General features: G+C 37.1%; 1 protein-coding gene across 3 annotated transcripts in view; it reads left to right on the top strand.

Annotated features, from left to right (window-relative positions):
• Positions 1–12,268, top strand: part of ZFYVE9 (zinc finger FYVE-type containing 9) — a 140,780-nt gene that overhangs the window by 84,690 nt on the left and 43,822 nt on the right. For all 3 annotated transcript variants that reach the window (XM_019449299.2, XM_019449298.2, XM_019449297.2), the window contains 2 exons: positions 848–930; positions 11,051–11,155. In XM_019449299.2, coding sequence (XP_019304844.2) covers positions 848–930; positions 11,051–11,155 — 188 coding nt within the window. The remainder of the gene's footprint in view (positions 1–847; positions 931–11,050; positions 11,156–12,268) is intronic.

The following is a 12,268-nucleotide window of genomic DNA, read 5'->3' as shown; positions in this document are numbered from 1 at the left end:
GAAAACTTATTTTGTAAACTATAAAACAGTATATTTTATGTTTTCAGCAAGTCAACTTCATTCTTTCCCTTGCTCATTCAATAAGAATTTAATAAAGGCCTACCATTTATAACAAATCCTGTGAATTCAGAAATAGCTAAGATATGTTACAGGCTCTTAGAAACCTTTGTAAGAAAGACATACAGAAATCATGATTATAGTAGTATATTGTGTTAAAACACATGCTCAAAGTTAACAAAGTTCTTTTGGAGCTTGAAGATGGACTCTAACTTCACCAAGAATGAAGGAGTTGGATAAGAAATATTTCTTAGAACAAAGTGTTTCTGGACTGAATTGTGAAAGAGGCATTTGAATTATCCAGATGAAGTAGGGAAAGGAGTGGGTTGTATCCAGAGGAAAGAACTTGTATATCTTCCTGTCTTATATAGGTAGTTCACTCCATAAAGTTCAAGGAATAAGTAAGCGAGTTAATAGGCCACCTCATGTTTGGCTTTTCTAAGGAGGATCCTGGTTGGGAGAAGTATAAGAATGAATACAGAGGAATTAGAAGAGGTTTGTTTCCTGGATCATATTAATCCAGTTTGAAGAAGAGTGCTTCCTAAGATGTTATAGTTCTTTTTGGAGAAAGCTGCATCAAAAAGCTTATCTGGTCATCAGAATATTTACTTTGGTATTTATTGTAGAAGGCTCAGAATTTGTCTGTGATGCTACCATGCTAAATACTTTTGAGCCCTAAATTTCATATGCTTTATTACAGTTACATTTTGAAAACTTTATGAACTTTGATACCTCTTTTGCCAAAATTTTAAGCTGTCAAGTTTAGTCTGATTATTTTTCATTTCCATAGTTTATCCATGCCCACTGTTCAGTGTCAGATTTCGGAAGCCATTGTTTGGAGAGACGGGACATACCATCATGAATCTTCTTGCAGTAAGTTGGGAATTTTTATCTACTTTTTTCTTACTGGGATTTGTACAGGAGAAGGAAGAGAAGGATTTCATTTTTTGTTAACAGCCATACCTCTGCTGCTTCAGGCAGGTGAAGATTTATGCTGTAGGAAACGAAAAACATACATATATTCTTTGGAAAATATATGGAGCTTTTGAGTGAAACAGTACAGGATTTCAGCCCTTGATTATATATACACTTACTATCTAAGTGACCTTGCAGGATTATTGTGAGGACTAGAGGTAATGTACAATTAAAGCACCTAGCATTCTATTTTGTTTTTATTTTAAGCTTGCCATCATAGAGGTGTCCTCTTTGTCTGTGTAGCTTATTGTTTAGCCCAAGATTGGTCAGAGATTGTGTTCAAATATCTCAAGCCAGTAAGTCATTCATTCTTTTATGATAAATCTGTGTATGGACTGGGATTCATACTTTGTTTCCTTTCTGCTAGGATCTCCCATATTCCTTTGCACATGCACAGGCTCTGCTGTATGTGTGCATCGACTAAGGACAATTCTGGGTATTTGGAGAGTTTATGAAGCTCTCTATGGCTATCTCACCTCCCAGAACTCCTCATTAAATCTTTGGCTAATGTGCCTGCTCATTACTTACCTCAAACCTCAGGCTAACTGAGCTGCTGGCCCTCCCTTTTCACTAACCATTGAAATTACCACTGTAGCTGACACCACTCCAAATCAAGTAAGATCCTTCAAGTAGCAGAGCTTATTTCATAGACTACCTTGAACTACCTAAGAAGGCTAGGGCACAGGCCCAAGCAAGAAGATCACAGACTCAGCTCTACTGTTCTTGCTTGAAGTTCGGTAGTTTTCATGAAGAAACACATCTCAGTGTGTTATATGCTTTTGTTCTAATTCCAGAGCATTGTAATGATTGTGTTTTAAAAAACCATTTACCCAGGGGCACCTTGATGGCTCAGTCAGTTAAGCATCCAACTCTTGATTTTGGCTCAGGTCATGATCTCCGCACTGACAGTGCAGAACCTACTTGGGATTCTCTCTCCTCTCTCTGCTTATTCCCCACTCATTCTCTCTTTCTCAAAATAAATAAGTAAACTTAAAAAAAAAAAAAACAACATTTACCCAGCTTTTTACTTGCTTTTTGGGACTGGATTTATTTCCTCACTCTGTCTTGCCGTTGTAGTTGTAGTTTCAGTTATCTTTTAAAGAGATTTAAATAATAAGAAAAGCTCTTGTAGCTTTACTTATGTAGTTGCCATTTCCAGTGATCTTCATTTCTTTGTATAAATCTGTATTTCCATCTGGTGTCATTTCCCTTCTGCCTGAAAGATTTCCTGTAACATTTCTTGTAGTGTGGGTCTGCTGGTGAGGAATTCAGCATTTATATTTCTAACATCTTTATTTTACCTTCATATTTGAAAGATATTTTTGCTGGATGTAGAATTCTAGGTTGATAGTTGTATTCTTTGAGTGCCTTAAAGATGAATAATACTCGCTCTACTGTTTCTTCTGGTTTGCATTGTTTCAGACGAGGACTTTATTTTCCCTCTTTGTTCCTCTGTATATAATGCTTTTTCCTTCTCTGGTTGCTCTAAGGTGTTTCTTTTTATCACTGGTTTTGAGCACTTTGATTATGTACCTTGATATAGGGTTGTTGTTTTTTTTTTCCCCATGTTTCTTATACTTGGAGTTCGTTGAGCTTCTTATTTTTGTGAGTTTATAATTTTCATCAAAGAACATTTTCTTTCCTCTCCCTCTTCTCCTTCAAGGACTCTGTGTTATAGACATATTAGGCTCTTGAAATTATTTCACAGCTCACTAATACTCCTTTTTTTCCCTCTGTGTTTCATTTTGGACAGTTATTATTGTTCAACAATCTTATTTTGCATTGTTAAAACTGTCAAGTACCTCTTTTTTGGGGGGTTATGTCAAACATTGTCATTTTCATCTCTAGAAATTTGACTTAGGTCTTTTTCTATATCCTCCTTGTACTTAATTTTTTGAATATCTGGAATATATAGTAACTACTATAGTGTCCTTGTTGGTAATTCTAACATCTCTATCAGTTCTGGCTCAGTTTCCATTGATTAATTCTCCCTCTTTTTTTTTTTTTTTTAAGTTTATTTATTTATTTTAGAGAGAGAGTGAGAGAGCGTGAGCACATGTGCAAGTGGAGGAGGGGCGGAGAGACATGGAGAAAGAGAATCCCAAGCAGGTTCTGTGCTGTCAGCACAGAGCCCATCGCAGGGCTCCATCTCACAAAGTGTGAGATCACGACCTGAGCTGAGATCATGACCTGAGCCAAGATCAAGAGTTGGATGCTTAACCAGCTGAGCCACCCAGGCACCCTCCCCCTCTTATTTTGAGTTGTATTTTCCTGCTTTTGCATGCTTGGTATTTAAAAAAAAATTTTTTTTTAATGTTTATTTTGAGAGAGAGAGACAGCAAGCGTGAGCAGGGGAAGGGCAAAGAGAGGGGGAGACGCAGAATCTGAAGTGGGCTCTGAGCTGATTCAGAGCCTGATGTGGGTCTCAAGCTCACAAACCATGAGATCATGATCTCAGCCAAAGTTGGACGCTTAACCGACTGAGCCATCTAGGTGCCCCTTAAACATTTTTTAATGTTTATTTATTTTTTATTTTTTATTTTTTATTTTATTTTATTTTTTTTTCCAATATATGAAATTTATTGTCAAATTGGTTTCCATACAACACCCAGTGCTCATCCCAAAAGGTGCCCTCCTCAATACCCATCCCCCACCCTCCCCTCCCTCACACCCCCCATCAACCCTCAGTTTGTTCTCAGTTTTTAATAGTCTCTTATGCTTTGGCTGTCTCCCACTCTAACCTCTTTTTTTTTTTTTTTTCTTCCCCTCCCCCATGGGTTTATGTTAAGTTTCTCAGGATCCACATAAGAGTGAAACCATATGGTATCTGTCTTTCTCTGTATGGCTTATTTCACTTAGCATCACACTCTCCAGTTCCATCCACGTTGCTACAAAAGGCCATATTTCATTCTTTCTCATTGCCACGTAGTATTCCATTGTGTATATAAACCACAATTTCTTTATCCATTCATCAGTCGATGGACATTTAGGCTTTCCATCATTTGGCTATTGTTGAGAGTGCTGCTATAAACATTGGGGTACAAGTGCCCCTATGCATCAGTACTCCTGTATCCCTTGGATAAATTCCTAGCAGTGCTATTGCTGGGTCATAGGGTAGGTCTATTTTTAATTTTCTGAGGAACCTCCACACTGCTTTCCAGAGCGGCTGCACCAATTTGCATTCCCACCAACAGTGCAAGAGGGTTCCCGTTTCTCCACATCCTCTCCAGCATCTATAGTCTCCTGATTTGTTCATTTTGGCCACTCTGACTGGCGTGAGGTGATATCTGAGTGTGGTTTTGATTTGTATTTCCTTGATGAGGAGCGACGTTGAACATCTTTTCATGTGCCTGTTGGCCATCCGGATGTCTTCTTTAGAGAAGTGTCTATTCATGTTTTCTGCCCATTTCTTCACTGGGTTATTTGTTTTTCGGGTGTGGAGTTTGGTGAGCTCTTTATAGATTTTGGATACTAGCCCTTTGTCCGATATGTCATTTGCAAATATCTTTTCCCATTGCGTTGGTTGCCTTTTAGTTTTGTTGGTTGTTTCCTTTGCTGTGCAGAAGCTTTTTATCTTCATAAGGTCCCAGTAATTCATTTTTGCTTTTAATTCCCTTGCCTTTGGGGATGTGTCGAGTAAGAGATTGCTACGCCTGAGGTCAGAGAGGTCTTTTCCTGCTTTCTCCTCTAGGGTTTTGATGGTTTCCTGTCTCACATTCAGGTCCTTTATCCATTTTGAGTTTATTTTTGTGAATGGTGTGAGAAAGTGGTCTAGTTTCAACCTTCTGCATGTTGCTGTCCAGTTCTCCCAGCACCATTTGTTAAAGAGACTGTCTTTTTTCCATTGGATGTTCTTTCCTGCTTTGTCAAAGATGAGTTGGCCATACGTTTGTGGGTCTATTTCTGGGGTTTCTATTCTATTCCATTGGTCTATGTGTCTGTTTTTGTGCCAATACCATGCTGTCTTGATGATGACAGCTTTGTAGTAGAGGCTAAAGTCTGGGATTGTGATGCCTCCTGCTTTGGTCTTCTTCTTCAAAATTGCTTTGGCTATTCGGGGCCTTTTGTGGTTCCATATGAATTTTAGGATTGCTTGTTCTAGTTTCGAGAAGAATGCTGGTGCAATTTTGATTGGGATTGCATTGAATGTGTAGATAGCTTTGGGTAGTATTGACATTTTGACAATATTTATTCTTCCAACCCATGAGCAGGGAATTATTTATTTATTTTTGAGAGAGAAAATGAGCAGGGAGGGGCAGAGAGAAAGGGAGACAGGGAATCCCAAGCAGGACCCACACCATCAGCACAGAGCCCGATGTGGGACTGGAACTCACAAACAGTATGAGCATGACCCAAGCCAAAACCAAGAATTGGACACTTAACTGACTGAGCCACCCAGGTGCCCTGATATTTTTAAATTTTTTATTGGAAGCCAAATATTATGATTTTACCTTGATGCATGGTGAGTATTTTTGTATTCCTGTAAACTTGAGTTCTGTTACAAGTAAGGCAGTTAATTTACCTAGAAATAGTTTGATTCTTGCAAGTCTTGATTTTTAAGATTTGTAAAGTGGAACCAAAATCTTGTTTACTGTAGTGCTGATTATTCCTCAGCACTAAGGCAAGACTCTTCGGAGTACTTGTAATGACTTTGGGCCCTATTTGGAATTAGGCCAAACTTCACAGATTAAAGGCACATTTCTTTACCAGACTGTTGTTACTTCAGACACCAGGGTCAAGTCCCAGGCTACGCATACTTCTGACTAACTGGATACAAATGTTAGCATTCCCACTACTCTCTCAGTTTTGATAATTCACTAGAATTATTCATAGAACTCAGCAAAGTATATATACTATACTATATAGTATAGATTACAGTTTTATTGTAGTAAAGGAAATACAAATCAGGGCCAGTGGAGAGAAGAGTCACAGAGTACAAAGTCTGGGAGGGCCCCACCCAAGAAGCTTCTGTGCCCTCTGGGACATGTCACCCTGCTGGTATGTTGATATATAACAATATGCACAGAATAAACACTGGAGCTTTTGTGTCCTGAGTTTTTATTGGAGTTTCCTTATTAGGCATGATGATTGAGTCATTGGTCATGTGATTGAACTCAGTCTTGAGCCCCCTGATATCATGTGCCTCAAAGCCCCATCCTCTTATCACATGGCTGATCTTTCTAGGATGGCTAGCTCCCACCTTGGGTCATCTTGTTAGGATAAACTATCTAGAGACCTATTATGATTCACTAAATTAACATAGACTATCAGGGATCCACCACTGAATAACAGACAGTCCTATCACTCAGGAAATTCCAAGGGTTTAGAGGCTACCTCTCAGGAATCAGGAGCAAAGTCCAGTGAAATTGTTTATTATACAGTAATACTCTACCTAATGCTCATGGAATATGAGGTTTTCCTCTGTGGTTTTTAGGAGTAGGCACTATTCCCAGACCTGTGTACCAGACAGTGTTCCTGATAATCATTTCAAATAGTTTTTTCACCGGCCTCAACAAGTTTCCTCAGACACATTTGCTAATCAGAACTTTTCTGAATTCTGGAGTGAGACCCTCTGCAAGTCTTTGGAGTTCTTTGCAGTTTTTTCCTCTCTGATGCTCTGTCCTGTGAAGTATAGCTACAGTGGTTTTCCTGGAGTCTTGGTTTTGTTTCCTCAACTCAGGAAATCTGTCAGCCTCTGCCTGGGTTCTCCCTTCCTGCACCTGAGCTTGTAAACTCTCTAGAGGCATAACCTGTACAATCACAGAGCTCATCTTGTTTGCTTTCTGCCTTTTAAGGATCACTGTCCTTTGTTGTCTGAGGTTCAGTGTCTTGAAAATCATTGTTTCATATGTTCTGTGTAGTTTTGGGTTGTTTCAGGCAGGAAGGTAAATTCAGTCCCCTTTTCTCTATTTTGTCCTGAAATGGAAATTTTATTTTTTTAATTTATTTTTTATTTTCTTAAGTAATCTCTATCCCCAGTGTTGGGCTTGAACTCATGACCAGAGATCAAGAGTCACATGCTCTACCAACTGAGCCAGCTAGGCACTCCCAGAAGTGAAAATTTTAAAATTATATTTTAATCTATAAGATCGCCCTCTCCCGCTTTATCTTCCTTTCCCTCCCTCCCTCCCTCCCTCCCTCCCTCCCTCCCTCCCTCCCTCTCTCCCTCCCTCTCTCTCTCTCTCTCTCTCTCTCTCTGTCTCTCTGTCTCTCTGTCTCTTTCTCCCTCTCCATTTCCCTCCTTCTACTTCAGTCCCCATCACTTTGTCACTCCTGGTAACTTTAGTTTTTAGTCACATTTTTGACGAGATAATTTTTTTTTTAAGTTTATTTATTGGGAGGGAGGGAGAGAGAGAGAGAGAGAATGAGCAGGGGAGGGGCAGAGAGAGAGAGAGGGAAAATCCCAAGCAGGCTCCTCACTGTTAGTGCAAAGCCTGATGCTGTGCTTGATCCCATGAGCTGTAGGATCATGACTCAAGTCGGACACTTAATTGAGCCACCCAGGCACCCTGACAAGATTACTTACTTACTTACTTATTTATTTATTTATTTATTTATTTTTTACCGATTGTAATCTGCTTTGGAAAGAAAAGGAGATATTTATCCTGTAATCCAGTAACAGAAGCCTATGGTTTTTATTGCCTGTATCAGTTCATTTATACAAACTTCTGGTGGAATATCTCCTGAAGCACCTTATTCTCCATCTCCACTGTCAGAGAGGAAAATTTTTCTCTATCTTTCAAAGATTCTTCTAGCTGGTCTAAAAATTAAATTGACACAAGACAGATTAACAGTAGAAAATTAAATCTAACTTTGTACATATGAAAACCTCACATATATGAGGTAGTTAAGACAGGGCAAAAGTTCTCTTGACCCTGCAGGGTCTTAATTGCCTTCAGCTCAAAAGAGTCCACATACCAAAATAACACATATGGAAGAGACTTGTTTTGAACCCTTTTACCACCTTCTCTGTCTCTAGTTTAACAGAATTTACCAATCTATTGATTCCAACACTTTTCTACTACCTCTCACTCCCTCTATTTTTCTCCTTTCCTAAGATTCCCTGGTTTCATCATTGAAATCACTTTTATTTTAAATGATTCCAGGTCCTTTCTGTATCTTACCCTCTGTTTTATTAGCCCAGCAAAATGTAAACCCTGGTTAAATCTACCTCTTAATTAAAAAAAACTTTTTTAAATTTATACACAGTAAAGTTCACCTTTTATGGAGTATACTTCTAAGAGTTTTGACAAATGTAGAGTTATGTTACTACCACTGTTGCAATTGGGATACAGAAGAGTTCTATCATTCCAGAAAATTTGCTGGTGTACCCCTAATGTCTGGTAACCATTGATCCTCTTTCCCTACAGTTTTAGCTTTTTTAGATTATCATATAATTGGAATTATGCAGTACGTAGCCGTTTCAGTCTGGCTTCTTTCACTCATCATCATGCATTTCCGGTTCATCTTTGTTGTTACGTATATTGTTAAGGAAATAAAAATCTTTTTCCTGTACTCATCTTTGGTTCTTTGGCTGAGGCCCTAAAAATTAGACTGGCCGAACAGTGAATAACAGAGGCATATTTTGGGGTGGCTTATTCTGGTAAACTTCAGCATCAGTAGTTCGTTCGTCTTTATTGCTATATAGTATTCAGTTGCATTATGAACCACAGTTTGTCTGTTTACCTGTAGATGGATCTGTGGGTTGTTTCTAGTTTTTGGTGACTATGAATAAAGCTGCTGTAAACATTCATGTATGAAGTTTTGTGTGAACCTTAGTTTTGCCATATTGTACATTTAGTGTTATAAAGAACTGTGAAATTGTTTTCCAACATGCCTGTAGCAGTTTACATTCACAAGTAATATACAAGAATTCTTTTTTTGCCCAGTATTTATTTCTTTTTTGTTTTCAATTTTTACAATTCCAGTAGGAGTTTAGTGGTTTTAACCTTTGTGATTTTAACTTCTATGCTTCTTAAGATGAGTGATTCAGAGCATTTTTCATGTGCTAATTTGCCCTCTTTATATCTTCTTTAGTGAATACTCAGATTTTGCCCATTTAAAAATATGATTGTTGTTTTCTTGTTGAGTTTTGAGAGTTTTTCATGTATTCTAAATGTAAGTCCTTTGGTAGATTTGTATCATTTGTTATATTTTCTCCTAGTCTATGGTCTCTCTTTTTATTCTGTTAACAGTGTCTTTCACAGAACAAAAATATTTCATTTTGTTGAAGTATAATTTATTAATTTTCTATGGAGCATGCTTTTTATATGATATCTAAGAACTTATTGACTAGAATGACATCACAAATATTTTCTCCCATGTTTCTTTGTAGAAGGCTTATGGTTTTATTTTTATGCCTTATATTTAGTTCTGTGGTTCATTTTTAGTTAAATTTTATGATTGTGAGACATTGTTAGAAACCCTTTGTTCATATGTCCAATTGTTTTAGTACCATTTGTTAAAAAGACTATCCTTTCTTCATTTACTCGCCTTTACACCCTTATCAAAAGTCAGTCGACATACCTGTGTGGATCTACTTCTTCCTTCATTCGTAACTTTATCCAGGCCTGCATGTGGATGAAGACAAAAAGAGTCACCTATTTACTGGTCTTACTTAAATTTTTTTTTTAATATTTATTTATTTTTGAGAGACAGAAACAAAATGTGAGCAGGAGAGGGGCAGAGAGAGAGAGAGAGGGAGACACAGAATTGGAAGCAGGCTCCAGGCTCTGAGCTGTCAGCAAAGAGCCCAACATGGGGCTCGAACCCACGAACCGGAAGATCATGATCTGAGGCGAAGTCAGATGCTCAACCAACTCAGCACCCAGGCACTCCCCAGTCTCACTTTAGATTCATGACCAATACCATTAGGAAACTCTTAGACCTACCTGACAATCTTTCCTGGTCCATAACACATTCCTATTCTCATGTTTTCTCAAATTTCCAGTGTCTCCTCTCCTTTTCTCACTTTTTGCTGATGTCCCAGCCCCAGTTTCCCTGAGTAAATAGAAGCAATCAGAAGACAATTTTCACATAGTTACATCCAACTTACCCGTATCTATACATTTTCATTTCTTAGTTTCTTTGGACACCTTTCTTTCTTGGTTCTTCTCCTGCAGCCTTCTGACTTGCTACCTTCCCTTTCCCACTGTGTTCTGCCTCTCAGTAAATGGCAGTCTTGTAGTTGCCCAGTCCATATAATTCATAATCATCTTTGATTTTGCTTTTTTTTCCACATTCCATATTCAATCCGTGACAGATATTCTCAGTTTCCCCTTCAAAATGTACCCAGAATCTGATAACTTCTCACCACTTTTTGAATTGGTAACACTTTGGTCTAAATTATCACTGTCTCTTGCCTGAATTATTTTTGTTACATTTATCTCATTTCCTTCCTTCTATTCTTGTTCCCTTACCATCTATTTACAGAGAAGCCGGAGAGATCTGTTAAAATAGGTCAAAAATCTCACAGTAAAGGCACAGGTGTTTGTGGTGGCCTCCAAGACCATATGAAATCTAGCTGTATGCTGTCACTTTGACATCAGCTCCTTGCACTCTTCATCACTTTGCTTCAGCCACACTGGATGTGGTGTGTGTATATGTATGTTTTACCCTACAAATATTCATTGGGTGCCTAGGCTGTTCCAGGCATTTGGGATATAATAAGAAGAAGACAAGTGAGAGTCCATACCTTCTTGGAGCTTACTTTAGAGGGAGGAGGCAGGTAACATCCAGAAAATGTTAAGTCGTGTTAAAGCAGAATAAGCATTCAAATATTTGTTTAATATAATACGTAGAGGGTATATGCAACTGGTCTTCTTCCTTATAAGAGTTTATAGTCTAATTGGAGAGCTAGAATATACACATGAGGGTTTTCATTATACATTTCCTTATTATTTAAATAAATGAGTTCTTTTAATTTTCACATTCTTTCCTTTTGTTCTGATTTTACTACTATCAGTCAGATCTTACCATTGATGAATTCTTTATTCCATTTCAATCTGCTTTTGCCCAGGACTTCAGAAATTACCAGTATACATTGCCAGTAGTTCAAGGTCTGGTGGTTGATATGGAAGTTCGGAAAACCAGTATCAAAATTCCCAGCAACAGATACAATGAGGTAAGATTTACCATGAAGGAATGTTTTTCATTGTTAAATACATAATTGAAGATGAAAAATATTGTTATTATATGTAAATTTCATTTTTTAGTTAATTGACAGTGAAATCAGCTCATAATACTGTATGACTTAGATCAAGGATGAGGAATTTCATGACAGAAAATCAAGATGTTATATATGTGATTTACTTAGTCATTAGATGTATCATTGATTGTGCTTTTGATAATCAGTGACAGATTTACATTTTGATTAAGGTATAAAATTAACTTTATATCTGTAATATTAGTGGTGGGATCTTTTCATTTTCCCCTCTTATTGTAAGTATACCTTGTTTTGGACTATACTTAACGTCTAACCATTAACTCCCAAAATGAATTTTAATTAAGGTTTCGAAAGCAAATGAATGTTTTCGTCTTGAATTAAGCTGTGTTTTGTAACTAAAATGAAATTTTGCATGCTACACATACATTAACAGAATTATGTAAACTATTCATTGCCTATTTGCCATGTGAAGCCTTTCTTAAATTTAAATTTCTTAAAATCCGTTCTAAAATGTCCAATAGTATTATCATTGTGGTTTAAAAGAAAAATCTTCAAAAAAAAAAAAAAAAAGAAAAGAAAAATCTTATTTTGAAACTTAGTTTGTTATAATAATGGTTAAAATTTGTTGTTTTATTAGACAGGATGGAAACTTCCCAATTACTCCTTCCACTATTTCCTGGTATAAAGTAATTTCCTCCTTCCCTCTCTTTTTTTTCCATTTTTTTCCTTCTTTCTTTTTTTCCCCTTCGTTCAGCCTTTTATCCACTTATTCATTTGTACATTCGATAAACATTTTGTACTTTCTCTTAGAATCACGTAAATGTCTTACTGGATTTATTAATTTAGGGCTTACCATTATGAGAACAACTTATGTGACGATTTTACCTATGGCATTTAGTGCAATGACTTTTTTCTGGACACTAGAAAATAGTAGCTAGAATGTGTGCTTTATTTATTTATTTTTTTTACCTGTGATACAATTAGCAGATTTTATTTGTGAGATAGTCCTATCTTGGAATATCAAACACTATTAGACTAGGTTAGGTAGAGTCACATCTTTAAAATGAACTA

This window comes from Panthera pardus, unplaced genomic scaffold (assembly GCF_024362965.1).
Source record: "Panthera pardus isolate Hobbes unplaced genomic scaffold, ASM2436296v1 HiC_scaffold_11, whole genome shotgun sequence".
NCBI classification, from domain to species: Eukaryota; Metazoa; Chordata; class Mammalia; order Carnivora; family Felidae; genus Panthera; species Panthera pardus.
The sequence above is the reverse complement of the archived record's forward strand: the minus strand, read 5'-3'. Positions and strand labels throughout refer to the sequence as shown.